Source organism: Lycium barbarum, chromosome 3 (assembly GCF_019175385.1).
Source record: "Lycium barbarum isolate Lr01 chromosome 3, ASM1917538v2, whole genome shotgun sequence".
Classification (NCBI taxonomy): domain Eukaryota; kingdom Viridiplantae; phylum Streptophyta; class Magnoliopsida; order Solanales; family Solanaceae; genus Lycium; species Lycium barbarum.
In genome coordinates this window covers 120604972-120621603 of record NC_083339.1, presented here as the reverse complement: position 1 = coordinate 120621603, position 16632 = coordinate 120604972, and the positions used below count along the sequence as shown (strand labels likewise).

Here is a 16632-nt window from a genome sequence, read left to right as displayed (position 1 = left end):
CAACTACTTATGATTTTTTGGATGATGGGATTTCCCCATTTTGGTTGCATCATATGGCTACTGATCTGGATAATCAGCCCAGCCCACCCCCGCTGCACCCGTGACCCAGCCGACTGCCCCCCCTCCCACCGTGCCTCGCACTACCGCATCCCCTCCGTTGGCAGCGCATGGGCCAGCCATCTCCCCTGCCGCCCTACCCCCTCCGTCTCCCACACCCACACAAACATCACCCCAGCCGCCCCAATCTACCAATCCGCCCCGAATGGTGACCCGAAGTCAAAATGGTATTTTTAAGCCAAAATGTACGTTTAACTTGAATACCATGGTTACGAAATCCCCTCTCCCTCGTAGCCCTGTGACCGCCCTTCGTGACCCGAATTGGAAAATGGCTATGGATGATGAATTTGATGCTCTTATTAAAAATAAGACGTGGGAGTTGGTGCCCCATCCACCTAATGTGAATGTTATTCGTTCTATGTGGATTTTCACTCATAAAGAAAAGTCTAACGGTGATCTTGAGAGGCATAAAGCCCGTCTTGTAGGTGATGGAAAGACTTAACAAGTTAGCATTGATTGTGGTGAGACCTTCAGTCCGGTGGTCAAGCCGGCTATGATCCGTACCGTTCTCAGCCTTTCATTATCAAAGAAGTGGCCTATTCATCTGCTAGATGTCAAGAATGCTTTCTTACACAGTGAGCTCAAGGAAACTGTGTATATGCATCAACCTCTGGGTTTCAGAGATCCCACTCATCCGGATTATGTATGTTTACTCCGTAAGTCCTTATATGGACTTAAGCAGGCCCCGAGGGCATGATACAAGCGTTTTGCAGATTATGTCTCTTCTCTTGGTTTTTCAAACAACAGATTTGACAATTCTTTGTTCATCTACAAAAAGGGGTCCGATAAGGCATACATTTTACTTTATATTGATGATATTATTCTTACTGCTTCCTCAGATTCTCTCCGATGCTCCATTATGGCTCTCCTTGCCTCGGAATTTGCTATGAAGGATCTGGGTCCTTTGAATTATTTCCTTGGCATTCATGTCACTCGCCATAAGGATGGCATGTTTCTTTCGCAACGCAAGTATGCCGAAGAAATCACTGATCGAGCTGGGATGTCTTCTTGTAACGCTACTTCTACTCCGATTGATACTAAACCGAAGGTGAGCAGCACATCGGGTACTCCATATGATGACCCGACTCACTATCGCAGTCTCGCAGGTGCACTTCAGTATCTTACCTTCACGAGGACGGATATTTCTTATGCTGTTCAACAGGTATGCTTACACATGCATGCTACACGAGAGGTTCATATGCATGCTCTTAAGCGTATCATCCGTTACATTCAGGGTACACTTGATTATGGTTTGCATCTTTATCCATCCTCGGTTACTGACCTCCTTTCCTACACTGATGCGGATTGGGGGGGCTTCCCTGACACACGTCGGTCAACGTCTGATTATTGTGTCTTTCTTGGAGATAACTTGATATCTTGGTCCTCGAAACGCCAACCTACCCTCTCTCTCGCTCAAGTGCTGAGGCGGAGTATAGGGGGGTTGCTAATGTTGTCTCCGAGTCATGCTAGATTCGCAATCTTTTGTTGGAATTACATTGTCCAATTCATAAGGCTACTATGGTGTATTGTGACAATGTGAGTGCCATTTATCTTTCCGGAAATCCAGTGCAACATTAGCGCACCAAGCACATTGAAATGGACATCCACTTTATTCGTGAGAAGGTTGCGCGAGGACAAGTTCGTGTCCTTCATGTTCCATCCCGTTATCAGATTGCCGATATTTTCACCAAGGGACTACCACGAGTCTTATTTGAAGATTTTTGGGACAGTCTCAGCGTTCGTAAACCTCCCGTTTCGACTGCGGGGGTGTGATAGATTATGTAAATATTAGTTAGAATATTTTGTAATCTCTTATTTTAGGTTAGAATATTTTGTAATCTCCTATTTTAGGTTAGAATATTTTGTATATTAACCAAGTCAAGGAATGAAAGGAAAGACGGAAAATATTTCCTACAGTTGTCAAATATAGTAACCCAACAAGGTTGGGTCCAATCCCGCAGGGAATATGATGTGAAAAGGTTACTAAAGTCGTAGGATGCTAAACTTAGGTCTAATGTCTTAATCCGATGATTTTGGTAATAGTTGGTTTTTCTATGACTAATTGTTATCTACTTGCTTTGGTGGAAATTTATGGTAAAAGAAACTAAGGTTGTGTCCCCGTTAGATAGAGTGTATAATCATGGGTATTGATCTTGATATACTTCTAATGGATCATTATATGAATGCACTTAATCTCTATATGAATCTCTACTATTTCTCAATAAATAAAGATTATCTCTTTCTATGATTTTCCCAAATATAAGAAAGTAACTACGAAGAACGATTAATCATGCCAAGTAAATTCTTCTTATTCCTAAGTGAATTTTTTAAACAAAGTTTAAAGCCTTAAGTCCTTGTTATTTATTCTTACCAACCCTAATTATTTTTCCAAATAAATCAAGGTTTATGGCTTCAATCAATGTTTGCAACCATTAATTATGAATGAAGAATGAAGAATAAATAAACCCTAATAATCCATTATGTGTATATCAATCACAACCCAATCACACAACACCCATCATTGGGTTCACAACCCTAGTAAAGGAATTTAGCTACTCATGGCAAAGAACAAGAAATAAGAAATTGAAGAATTCATAATTGCTTACTTTGGAAGAAAAAAGCAATTGATAATACTTGAATTGATGTTTGAACCTTTAAAAACTAGAGAGTATTTAATGTTCTAAGCCAAAAATCAAAATATAATAACTGATAACTATTAAAACCCTACAATGACTATTTATAGGTTCTGAAAACGTGAAAGTTGCAGATTTGCACTTTGGTCCCCGTCGATACGAAATACGGTCCGTAAAGTGAAATACGGAACGTAAACCAGTTTACGACTAGGTCTTCCTTCCAGTTTTGAGCAACTTCAATCTCTTGTGACACGGATCGTAAATTGGTTTACGGTCCGTAAATTGCCTAGTCATCTTTCAACTTCCAAAACTTCGACTTTCTGCCAGATGCTCGAATGGTTAAATACGCTTTGAAATACGGACTGTAAAGTGGAATACGGTCCGTAAAAGTTGTTCGTAAATCACCATTTCCTCAGTGTCATGACCCGACTAGGGGCCGCGACGGGTACCCGGGGCTAACCACCGAGCACCGCTCGTTCTATTACTCATCATACTCATTTAACACTCTTTTATCGCATTTATACTCAAATCATAAGAACATCATTTTTCATATGGAAACATAAATACTTTCATATACATTGGCCTTTCGGCTATCAAAATCATATACATATATATATATATATATATATATATATATATATATATATATATATATATATATATATATATATATATATATATATATATATATATATATATATATATATGCCTAATAGCAACCTCGTGAAACCATATAACCCACACTGCGTATCTACGAGCCTCTACTAGAGTGCTAGACATATGGACGGGACAGGACCCCATCGTGCCCAAAGAATATATGTACATAAAATAGTAAATCAATGGCACCTCCAGAATAATGGAGTGCTTTCGAAACTCTGCTTATCGACTTCTACAAATCTGGGTCTCCTCCCTGCTTACCTGTGGGCATGAACACATCATCCAAAGAAAACGGATGTCAGTACGAATATTGTACTGAGTATGTAAGGCATGAATGAAATAAGCATAATAGAGAATCATAAGATTTAAGACGAAGACATAACCTGCTTAACCTTTAAGGGAGGAAACCTTTCATGCCTATATCATATACTACCACGGTACATGTATCATCATAGCTCATACATCGTCGTATCACACACACACACACACACACACACACACACACACACACACACACACACATATATATATATCATAACACCGCATTCGCTCATACACATTAACGTTATCTGCATTCGGCCACGTAGTGGCTCGACAATCTCACCTACATATTTTCCGGGCTTTTCATACATACATCATATATATATAATCATAGCATATACGTATTTATATCATATACTACCTGGCCAACCAAGGCTTCAGGGTTATGTCTACCTGGCTCTACCAAGGCTCAGTGTTATGTCTACCTGGCCCTACCAAGGCTCAGTATCATGTCTACCTGGCCCTACCAAAGCTCAGTGTCATGTCTACCTGGCCCTACCAAGGCTCAGTGTTATTTGTACCCAACTGCAGAGGTGTGCGCGCGTTACATAAATATATACATATTCTACCCGGCCTTATAAGCTCGGGGTTTCATAATAGTCAGACATAAGCGCGCGCGCGCGCACACACACACACACACACATATATATATATATATATATACACATAAAAGCCCATAAATATCTTTAGCGTTATCACTATTATCATCGTCATCATTATCATCATCACTATCAACATCATCATCATTATCATCATCACTATCAACCTCGTCATCATTATCATCACATATGTCTCATAAACTTATCATAACCTTTCATGGAGCGTACATTTGGAGTTAAAGACAATCTATGAGAATCGCATAGTATTCGTAGCATGAACTTCGTAATAATGTCGCATAATAAACTTTATAATCTCTAACTTAGGCTCATCATTACTATCATCGTATCCATGACATATCTCTTTCCTTAATCTCATATGGAACCCCTTATGAACATAGACTCGTAACTTTTCGGAACATTGGTCATAGGACACGTATTAGAGTTTATAGACAACCTATAATAATATCGGGGTGACATAAGGTCGAGAACCCCCGAATCCCTCATGGAGCATTCATAAGCATTATGCCTCACCTTGAAGGAATTAGCATATAAGGTGAGTATAGTCAATGAACAACATCAATGGATCGTAATATGGATCATTAGCCTTGTAGAACCATAATATTATTAGCCTTAGAATCTTTAGACTTAGACTCATCATCATCATTATCGTATTCGTAACATACCATAGGAAAATACTATCATAGGAATCATATAAGGATCATCAGCTTCTTAGGAATATCATATCACGAGCTTTGTGACTTCTAGACTTAGATTCATCATCGGTATCGTCATGTTCGTAACGTATCCCTTTTCTTTATCTCATATGAAGTTCTTTATACTCGTAGATTCATAGTTCCCAATGTGTAGGAAAATCATAGAGAGGTAGGAGGATTCATACCATAAGATTCATGCCTTAGAAAGAAAGGACTAGCCTTACATACCTCTTTCGTTTAACAATTTCCATCACTTGGTTGTTCTCCTTCAATGCTCACGTTTCTACCTTCAAGAGAATTCGCATTCACATTAGCTAATCGATTACATGAACGCGCTTACTAAAGCTAGAGAAAATTGGGCAGCATTTCCTTTGTTTATACAACCTTTCCCATATTGTATATCAACTCCCAAACATTCATAATAGCGTTCACAATATCATAACCAACAATCTTCATTCATCTACATTTCCCTCGTTTCACAATTCCACTTCAATTCATCCATAATCATAGTCATAGTATACTAGTGCGTTTTCTCACATATAATGCTTATCCCATGTCCTTAATATCATTTATAACATAACCATATCACAACACATCAATAATTGTGACTTAATTCAAGTTATCACTCAAAATGACACTATTCACACTTTCATGACCCATTTTCTATATCCTTTCACAATTCAAGTGTTTCAACTTTTAAACAGTGTTTTAAAAGACAGTTCTGGGACTCGCCCCGGGGCGGGACACTAGCAAAATGCCCCAGGGCTCACGTGCAGGGCTTAATTCCTGCAAGGCTTACACCCTAAGCGCCCAACGCTCGGGGCTCGCCTAACAGTTCTTACACAATTATATGTTAAATTCCTTAATTAAAACCGTTGACCCTCATAATTCTTTAACAAATGATTACAACAACAACAACAACAACCCAGTGAAATCCCACATCGTAGGGTCTGGGAAGGGTAGAGTGTACGCAGACCTGACTCCTACCAAGGTAGGACAGCTGTTTCCGAAAGACCCCCGGCTCAATAAAAGCATAAAAAGAAGTCAGATAAGGTTAGATAAGGTTAAGAGATTCGGATAAGAGATTTAAAGCGATATGGAAATGAAATAATGCAAGCGACATAGACAATACAGGATAATCAGAGCACATAAAATAACCGATAATAGCAGAAATCGGAGCAGATGACACAGGATAACCAAAGCACAGGAAATAACAGATAATAACAGATAATAGCAGAAATCGGAGCACAAGAAATTATATTGCAATAATGCGACTACTTATAAGAACGGATAACGAGACTATCTACTAGCCTTCCACCCTAATTTGGGTCCTCCAAACCCTCCTATCTAAGGTCATGTCCTCAGTAAGCTGTAATTGCGCCATGTCGTGTCTAATTACCTCTCCCCAATACTTCTTCGGCCTACCCCTACCTCGTCTGAAACCATCCATGGCCAACTCAAATAACAAATGATTGATACTTAATAATTTTTCATTTACTGAAATAAGAAGATTGGGTATAACTCAAATAACAAGTCGTAGTATTGCATATTTACTATATGAGAACATCGTGAGGGTGAATATCACTTAATATTTCTTTTAAGAATACATAACCGATTGTGAATTTTCACTTGTCATTGGTCTTTTGTCCTATGTATCAAAATTATCATATTCTATTATTTTTCTATTTGAAAGTAATTTAATTTTTATTCATGAACGAGTTACGTTTCAATTATAATACTGACAAAGTTGTTTATAGGGAGATACAATGAATAGAATGATAGTAATATTGTTTTAACAATTTGTGATTTTTCATTGTTTGAAAGTTAAGATGTTAGAGTTAATTTGCATTTCATAATAGCTTTTATTTCATTGTATTGTTTATACTTGTAAGGTTATATATACACTTTTCTTTTATTTTTTATGTAATTTTACCTATTTAAAAATATTTATTATAAATATATTATTTTATGAAATATAAAAAATTAAATACCCATGGGGCTTACGCCCCGCCGAGGCATATGTAAAACGCCCTGCCTTACGCCCCTGCCTTTTTAAACACTGCTTTTAAATACCTTAAACAACATGTAAATACCATAAAACTTATCTTAGATGGTGTAGGAATGAACCTTGAGTGCAAACACTTCACTTGAGCAAAACCCTAGTTTTACCTTCACTTGGATTCCTTGTCTTGGATGAACTTTAATAAGTTTCTTACATTTGATTCACTTTGTTTGATGTAATTGATCACAAATACCCCTTGAATTCTTGTTGGAGAAGTGTATAAAGATGTTTTAGAGAGAAGGGGTGTGAAGGGAAAATGAAATGAAATGAACTTGGATCCCCTTTTTAATACACAAAATCAGTCCCGGCCCATTTATACGGACACACATACGGTCCGTACAATTTGTACGGACCGTATGTGTAACCGTATAATGGTTCTAGTGAACACCGCCCATCTTGGCTAAATATACGGCCATACCTACAGTCTGTATCTTTTGTACGGTCCGTCTAATGGACTGTACAATCCACAGTTTTTCGAAAATCACTTTCGTCGACTCGTTTGATCTTCAATCCTTATAGAACCTTCTTGACACTTGTTTAGCACCTCATTAACAATATACGGGACGTTATAACTCTTCTCTCGAGCCTCATTGAATCGTCATTAACTCGTTACTCATAAATCCTTTTCCGATACATCTCGTATGTCTTACCTCTTCTTGGCAAACTTTCTTCTCTTACTTCGAATGTCTTTGAAATCTCATTTAGGACCATCAAATGTTATTCCTTACTTATCAAAACACTGCATACGTCGCGCCCTTCGTCAGTCTATTCACTGTACTTGAACGAAAAAAATTTCCGAGGCGTAACACTCAGCCTGCCTTTCTAGTTCTTTTTATTCTTTAATACGCCCATGGAATAGGGCCCGTGTTTAAGAATATGGTTCGTAAACTGAGTTTACGACCACTTCTGCACTTTCAACTGTTTTCATTCCGAATCTGTTTCGTTACCTGAAAAACACTAAAAACACATTAAATAGACACCGACTTGCTTAAAAACAAGTAAAACTTCTCGTAAAAAGGCCTCGAATGTGCCATAAATGCCCGACACATCAGAGCGCTCTCCTTGAATGGAGCTGTACGAGGCGTAAATATAGTCGGACTCCAATGTGGGTACCGGACACTAGATGAAAAAACCAAAAAATTGTGAGAAGACCAAAAAGGATAAAACAATAAGCGGCAAATAGCTGTATTTGGTTGAACCCAAAAAAATCACATCAAAATAGCGAATAATCATTTCTATAGCAATTAAAAAAAAATCATTGGCCGTCAGATTAAAGGATCTAACAACAAATTATGTCGGAAATTTGACGGTGATCCTCATTTCTCTCAAAAAAAAAAAAAAAAACACACACACACACAACCTCTTTTTCAGGGAAAAAAAGAAGGGCTTGTTTGGTTTGGTTCGTTTCATCAAGAATCCATTCGAGGGAAAAAGAAAAAAGAAAAAAAAAAACATCTTTCCTTTCCTTTCTCTTCTTGCCTGTCAATATCAAGAAATGTGAATTTTGGTGATATGCACCATTTGTGACTTGTAATTTATTGGGTGGAGAGAAAGATTGAATCTTTTTCTCTATTTGATATAATTGGGTCAAAGTGGGTTGTTTTTTATTTAATTAAGGAACATTCATTAATGGAAATGGAGAGCATTGAGTGTGTATCTTCAAGTGATGGCATTGAAGATGAAGAGATCCAGTCTTCTGTGTTATTATCTCATCAATTTTCTTCTGTAAAACCTCATAATAATAACATTATTCCTGCCGGAATTGCCCCTACTAGTGTTCATGAATTGCTTGAATGCCCTGTTTGCACCAATTCTATGTATCCACCAATTCATCAGGTCTGTTCTTTTTGTTTTTTCTCTTAAAGTTCCTTTTATTTTTTTTCCTGTTTGGGTTTTGCTTTTGGTTGTATTTTTTGTCCCTTTACCTCTTTGTGAGATTTGTTTGTTTTTGTTTTTTCCAAAGGTTGGTTTTTTATGTTTTACATTTCTTCTATATTTAGTTCTTGCTGTTCTGTTGATGGACAATGATGCAAATGTGTTGGAAATGGTATGTTGATCTTTGTGCTATTTTTAATTTAAAGTTAAAGCTGATTGAGTTAGAACTTTCAAGGGCATTTTTGACTTTGTGGGAATATTATGAAAAGTTTATATTGAGGTAAAAGCATGATAGTTTTGGTTGTGGTATGCTGAGGAATACGAAAAGTGTGTTTGGGGAATTTGATTAGGTTTTTATTAATTTCAGAACATTTGAAGAATTGATAGTCAACTTGTCACAGCATGAGTTCTCAAAAATGACTGCAGTTTATTGGATATGCTGTATACTTTTGACTGTTTGGCAAATAACGGCAACTGAGTTTGACTATTCTGTAATTGGCTTAGTTAGTTAAGTTTTTTCATGAATATGAAGAGCGATGATTTGCTGCCTGTTGAATAAACATATCATCCTTATGAGTCTACTTTAATTTGAATCCTTCCATGAGATGGATAAATAAGAACGATTGATCCTTGCACCTAGGGATGTGGCCTAACAGTCAATAAAGTGGGTGGTAACCATTTGAGGCCAGGGTTCAAATTTCAGCAGGGACAAAAAAAAATTGCTTGATTTCTTCTTCCATTTGTCGAAGCCTTGGTGGCAGAGTTACTTGATCTTGTGCTAGTGGAGGTAGGTGGTATGCGGTGGAATAGTCTAGGTGTGCGCAAGCAGGTCCAAACACCATCGTGGAAAGCATAGTCTTCTTCCCTTAGTGACTTAGTATAGCAGCACTGGGGGGAAGGGGGGGGGGGGGGGGGGGGGGGTTACACTGTTATCGTGTCTGCTGGCTGCGTAGATTGGTTATAGTTATATTCTGCTTATTATTGCTCTTTGAAGCTCATTGTCTTTGATTGAGACTTGTGCAGCCTTTTAGGCTCTTATTATTGGAGCATTGTATATGGTCAAAATAGTGTAGTCTTGGAAGGTTGGATGAATTTGGTCCTATAGATGTTCACATATGTGGGATAGGATTGTGTCAGGAAGGTGCTCGATCTATGGCAGACCACATAACCCCTATCGCCCTCACCCCTTTCAAAGATAAATAGATAACTACATGAATTCTCCTCACTGGACAGAAAATGAGAGGCTTCGGAAGATGTAAAAGAAACTGTATGAGAAATTTTGATGTGTTTGTATAACTGCAATAAGACGGCAAATTATATTGCCTCACTCTGTAGTCATATGCCCAATTTTTCTTAGATAAGTTATAATTCAACTATGGCCGTCCAGGAAATATCGAATGCCACTAGGAATTCTATAAGCTGAATTAGAAATTCATCAACATATATAGGTATCGTCTTTCTCCTTCATTTATAGGAAGCCTGTCAGTTGGTATAACCTTTGAGTATATTTGAGGTGACTTGATTGACATTCGACGTTGCTTAAATACTGAATCCACTAGGGATCTATAAGCAGAAACAGGAACTCCTCAGCATATGTAGGTGCTGTCTTGTTATTTCACTTAAAGTAAGCCTGTTGGAACAATCTGAGTGTCGGTACAAAATCTGAGAGTATATTGCAGGCGACTTGATCGAAGTTCACATTCCTTGTATCTTATAGAATAAAGGCATAAAGTTTGTTTTCTGCAGAGATCAAGCTGGAAACTTGTCACTGATACCTTGCCAACAAAATTTTTATCAGTTGTTGTTGTTGTTGTGTTGTTTGTGTTAAAAGAATGCTGGCTAAGTCTTATATCCTTATAGCAGCCTAGCTTTCCTACATCAGATAGAGTGGAAATGCATGTGCCTTGAGAACGTTGGGCTTGTATAACCCCTAATGGATGTGTCTGCTCCTTTCCCCAGAGCTTTCTCATTTATTAGAATTTGTTTCTAATGATTCTCCTTGCTGGAAGTAAACTATTTATTAGATGATAGTTTAGTGCATAAACTGGGAGTGACCCATGACAGTCGTCTATGCATTTCTTCATTTAATCTTTATGAAATTAGAGTCCTAACAGTAGTGAAAGACCTAAAGTTAGTTTATTTTGCAGTGTCACAATGGGCACACACTTTGTTCTACCTGCAAAACACGGGTGCACAATCGATGTCCTACATGTAGACAAGAGCTTGGTGATATAAGGTGCTTAGCACTGGAGAAGGTTGCTGAGTCACTTGAACTGCCTTGCAAATATTTTTCTTTGGGATGCCCAGAAATATTCCCATATTACAGTAAGCTCAAGCATGAAGCACTGTGCAATTTTAGACCATACAATTGCCCATATGCTGGATCAGAATGCTCAGTGACTGGTGACATCCCTTATTTGGTTGCACATTTAAGAGATGACCACAAAGTGGATATGCACACGGGATGCACATTCAACCATCGTTACGTCAAGTCAAATCCCCGAGAAGTAGAAAATGCCACATGGATGCTGACGGTAAGTCCAGCAACTTTTTAACTTTTGGAGTTCAATAATGATGGTGAACATCATGTTTTAGGATTTTCATGATGTTTTCGGATTATGAAAGTTTTAAGTATCCTTTTTCATCCACTGTAACCACCAGGATGCTCACAAATAGACCTATAAAAATTCTGTGAATGAATTATTAAAATGGGAAAACGTGGATAACCAAATTATACTGTGACATTTCTTAAGGCTTTGGGAATACCCCGCATTATCTGTTCTCTCTTTCTGCAATTTTTCCTCTCATGTTTTCTTTTAGGTATCTTGATTCTTCCTAGAGACTGTCTGGAATGCATAGGAATGTATTATATCATTCTATTGAAGGTCACATGTTTCTTATTTAGTGGATGTTGAGCTTCTGAAAACTATGTAAGGAAGAAGAAAGGCATCCTTATAACGGTCTCCAAATAAAAGAAAAATGGGCTTTATGATGTCAAAGGAGATGTATTGGGGAATTTTACTTTAATATTTCAAATACAAGATAGGTGAGGATGAGTTTTGAGGCATGACATGTTTAAATTTCTCTCTGGACATCTTATGTGGCCTGCATTCTGAATAATGCCATTGTCTACCCCTTAAGAAGATGGAACAAGAAAAATGCTCCTCATACAGAACAATAAAAAGAAAAAGATCTCATATATATATATATGACGTATCCCAAGTCCCTTTCTTTCCAGACTGTTCTATCATGACTTTCTCGCTTTTGTTATTCCTCATTTTCATATTGTTTTTGATATGCTTGTCCCTATCTGACTTTTTGTCTTGTTTTCTCTCTTGAGCCGAGGGTCTTTCGGAAATAGCCTCCCTACCTTTCAAGGTGGGGGTAAGGTCTGCGTACACTCTACCCTCCCCAAACCGCACATTATAGGATTCTACTGGGCATGTTGTTGTTGTATCCCAAGTTCATTCTCATTGACCAACCCTTTGTTGCTCCTTTCTCAGGTCTTCCATTGTTTTGGACAGTATTTCTGTCTCCACTTTGAAGCCTTCCAGCTTGGTGTGGCTCCAGTTTATATGGCTTTTCTACGATTTATGGGCGATGAGTCTGAGGCACGCAATTACAGTTATAGTCTTGAGGTAGGAGCAAATGGTAGAAAGCTCATATGGGAGGGAACACCAAGAAGTGTTCGAGATAGCCACCGCAAGGTCAGGGACAGTCATGATGGTCTAATAATCCAACGTAACATGGCACTTTTCTTTTCTGGAGGGGATCGAAAGGAGCTGAAACTTCGAGTTACTGGAAAGATATGGAAAGAACAGCAAAATCCAGAAGGTGGAGTGTGCATACCAAATATGTGTAGCTAATTTATTTCTCGGAGTGATTGTTTTTTTTTTTTTAACCTCTACTTTCCCCTCTCCTATTTTTTTCCTGTGGATGTATGTGCGTGTGACAGTGGGTGTAAGAGACGGACAGCAATCTGTTTGCATCGTCGTAACTTCATGCTCTGCCCAGCTACATATCATTGTCCCTGAAGATTTAGTCATATCAATTGTTAATAACCATCTTACAGTTTCTTGTGTTGTATAGTTTCATTTCGATTCTCAAATAAAACATGATATTAGAAAAAAATCTCGATCAGGACTGGATTAGAAAAATCATTCTTTCTGCTAGCGGCCGTAGTAAAAGGTAATAATAATGATGATAAACGTAAGTCCTCCATCAACCAAAAAGAAAAAAGAAAAGAAAAAAGGATAATAAACGAAGTGGTCAAATCCGCCAGAGTGCTCACTACAATAAAGTATAAATCTGGGTAGTAGAAGCTCTTAAGGGTTTAGCTCAATTGGCGAAGGTTGAGGGACGTGTGTTGTCACAAGTTCGAACCTTGTGCCAAATGAACTATGTCTAGTATTTAAGGAGGGAAGGGGAGAGGGGATGGGACTTTATCATCCTCGAGTTACGAAAGCTACAGTTAGCCCAAAGAAATTCCTCCATGAAAAGAGGCCAACTCCAGAACGTATTCACAATATATTGTGAGCCTGCGGGCTCTTCACGTTACGGAACGTGCTCTTTGCGTCAATACTATTAACTCCATGAACATTTAGGCGCCAGTTAAGTGTCAAATGACTAAACTGCATTCAGTTTAAAAGAGTCTTAGCTATTGTCTCTTGCTTGGTCTCCAAAAGTTTAGCAGATTGCCATAAAGAGTATCTACAGTACGCCTAGATGAGATGCTTATGCTTCATAAGATTTAACTAGTTAATACTTTATAAAAACATTTAATTATGTTAGTAAGACTATGGTGTAGGTCACAATACATTCAGGCAATAACTTGGGTACTAGTGCAACAAGATGATCTATGAATCATTCGTTTCATTTCCATCTAAATTACAAACAATTTTCCACTAGCAATTTATCAAACAAGGATCATGGTTCGTGCTTGCAACTGTAGCAGCATGAAAAGAAACCTAATATTGTTTCATTAGTTGTCACCAACATATTACATCATGCCGCTACCTGATCAAAGAGCACCATCACTTCTAGCTTCTGTAGCAACCAGGTTCTCAGCTTCTGCAGCATCCTCGCCAGCAGAACTAGCCTCAACAGCAGCTTCTTGAGCACTCACCTCTTGTTCAGGGACAGCTTCTTTGTCATCATCATCGGCAGTTGTTGACTGCTCTTCAGGCTCCTTATTTCCAAACAATTTAGGACTATTTATCAAAGAAGAAACAGCAGCTCTTGCACTGGCCTTCGCTTTTTCAGCTGCTTCAGCTTCCCTGGCTACAGCTTCTTTCTTCTCCCTCTCAATATCCTCCACAAGTTTGGTCAACTCCTCGTCTCTGCCTTCCTTCTTCAAGGATTCTCGAATGAACTCTTGCAACTCATCAGAGAAATCACCTGGATCCTCCCTTAACATTCTATCCACAATCTTAAGCACTTCATCATGCTGCCCAATCTCGAACAATGCATTCATCATAAACTTGTAGCTATCGTCATTCATCCTCAGCTTTCCCATCATCAAATCAAAAAATGATTTTGCTTCATCAACTTTACCAACTTTAACTAAACCATCAACCAACCTATTATAAACCCCAAGATTAGGCCTCAATTTAGATTCAACCATGGTCTTAAAATACGCAGCAGCGTCATCAGGCCTATTCTCTTTAAAGCAAGTATCCATCAACAAAACGAACGTGAACTCATCAGGACTAACCCCCTTCTCTCCCATATCCTTATAGAGCTCCTCAGCCTCACCCAACATGTCATTTTTACACAACTGCTCAATCAAATTATTGTAAGACAACGTATCCGGTCTACACCTCTTCTCACCCATGCTGTTAAAAACATTAATCGCATCGTTAAACCTTCCCAACGCACAATAACCATCTACCATTACATTAAAGCTACCCAAATTCAAAGTCAATCTTTTAGGAGGATCATGCTCATTCAACATCCTATCAAATAACTTCAAAGCCTCATCAAACTTCCCGTTCTTGCTTAGCGCATCTAGAACATAATTAAACGCCACAGCACTCATCTTAATCTTAGAATCCTCACCCACAGCTTCCTCATAACACTCCATAGCTTCCTTCTCCATTTCCCTCAAGAAATAACCTTTCATTAAGCTCCCACAAACCAAACCATCCGAAACATCCCCACCCAATTTCTCCTTCAATTCTTCATAAAGCTCGAAAACCCCATCAGCATTCGAAACCTTAGCTTGTCCAGACATCAAATAACTATACACGACCGTATCAGCACTAAACCCTTTCGTTAACATTTCGTCCTTCAACTCCATCGCCTTATCGATCTTACCATTATCAACAAGCCCTTTAATAAGTATCCTATACGTAGTAGGTGAAGGATTAAACGGTGCATTATTAATCAACTGTTTATAATGTTCCATAGCCATATCAGTTTTCCTACAATCCATATAAGCAGTCAAAAGCAAATTATGCGTAACGATATTCGCACCAATACCAGCCTGTGTAATAAACCGATGAAGCGAAAGCAAATCAGAGTATCTTGATTGCCGTAATTGCGCAGTCATAACGGCGTTACAAGTGAATATAGTAGGACGGCAATTAGAGTAAACAGAGTGGCGCGTGTACAACGCAGCTTCATCCAAATCATTCTCACGTATCAGTTTAAGGATCTTGTTGTGTAGATTGAGCCTGTTACCGGTAAGTGACGAGACTGTTTCGGGGATTTTGGGGGCGTTAGGGTTAGGGTTAGGGTTTTGAGGTGGGGTTACAGGACGGGGTTGGTTTTGTTGACGGAGGGAGGATAACGGGGGCTCGATACGGAGACGGCGTTTGCGTTTACGGCGTTCGGCGGCGGCTTCTTCTGGGGTGGCGAAGGAGAGGAAACGGAGGGAGATGAATGGTGGCTGAGGGCGGCGGAGATAATAGGGTTTGGCTAGGGTTAGGGTTTTGAGGTGATGGGTGAAGAAGGAGTGTTTGGAGAGAGCCATTTGGGATGGTGTGTGTGTGTGTGTGTGAAAATGGAGGATTAGGGTTTTGTCAGGGTTTAGCAGAAGGATTGGAGAAGATGAAGAATAGATTGTAGAAATGTGTAACGGGCCGGGTTACATCATCTTCAACAGCCCAGAGTTTATATTTCAATGGTTCACTGGTCTTTAATTTTCGTCCCTCAAACCGGTGGTTTTTAAATTTTGGCCTTCGCTAAAATTCTCTTGGTTTTGGTTCGAACCTCCCCCTAATCAAATTTTTTTTAAAAAATCACAAGTTAAAGTTTGGATTTGAAAGGCAGAGTTTAAGGTAGAGTTGCAAAGTTTTGCCTTCAGGCATTTTTTTATTTTTTTTTGGAATTTTACAAACTTCTGCTTTAAGGCCTAACTTTTGCCAAAATAGGCCTAATTTTGGGCAGGCATATTCAGGGCAAACTTCTGCCTGAATAGGCCTAACATTACTACAAACTTCTACCTTGCAATTTCTTTTTAATATTTGACTGAGCGAAAATTCAAATCCAGAACCCATGAATTTTAGGCGAAGGCCAAAAATTAAAGATTTTAAATTTGAGGGGAAAAAATGAAAGACCAGGCCAGTTCACACAAAATAATGTATTTCAAGGCCAAATAGCTCGGGAGATTTGATTTGCATAAATTGTATCACTCGCGCTATTTAAATTCTGAC

At 38.6% G+C, this 16632-nt stretch overlaps 2 protein-coding genes across 3 annotated transcripts; one reads left to right on the top strand and one right to left on the bottom strand.

Moving 5' to 3' along the window:
- Positions 1–8371: 8371 nt before the first annotated feature.
- Positions 8372–13051, top strand: LOC132632085 (E3 ubiquitin-protein ligase SINAT3-like). 2 transcript variants are annotated; one of them, XM_060347896.1, is made up of 4 exons: positions 8754–8938; positions 9103–9149; positions 11125–11511; positions 12481–13051. In XM_060347896.1, the coding sequence occupies exons 1-4, from the start codon at positions 8896–8898 to the stop codon at positions 12841–12843; spliced, it is 840 nt and encodes a 279-aa protein (XP_060203879.1). In that variant the 5' UTR covers positions 8754–8895; the 3' UTR covers positions 12844–13051. The 2 variants fall into 2 exon arrangements, with proteins under 2 accessions (XP_060203878.1, XP_060203879.1); XM_060347895.1 differs by lacking the exon at positions 9103–9149 and having other exon boundaries at positions 8372–8938.
- Positions 13052–13831: 780 nt separating this feature from the next.
- LOC132632084 (pentatricopeptide repeat-containing protein At3g49240, mitochondrial) lies at positions 13832–16077 on the bottom strand. The gene has a single exon (XM_060347893.1). It carries the CDS (start codon positions 15948–15950, stop codon positions 13998–14000), a length of 1953 nt encoding a protein of 650 aa, XP_060203876.1. The 5' UTR covers positions 15951–16077; the 3' UTR covers positions 13832–13997.
- Positions 16078–16632: the final 555 nt, after the last annotated feature.

Bases quoted from the DNA above. Each gene is read 5' to 3' on its own strand.
- LOC132632085 (XM_060347895.1), top strand. From the start codon at position 8,732: ATGGAAATGGAGAGCATTGAGTGTGTATCTTCAAGTGATGGCATTGAA. The intron at 8,939-11,124 runs GTCTGTTCTTTT...TTTATTTTGCAG, and splicing joins TGTATCCACCAATTCATCAG to TGTCACAATGGGCACACACT. The intron at 11,512-12,480 runs GTAAGTCCAGCA...CTCCTTTCTCAG, and splicing joins ATGCCACATGGATGCTGACG to GTCTTCCATTGTTTTGGACA.
- LOC132632084 (XM_060347893.1), bottom strand. From the start codon at position 15,950: ATGGCTCTCTCCAAACACTCCTTCTTCACCCATCACCTCAAAACCCTA.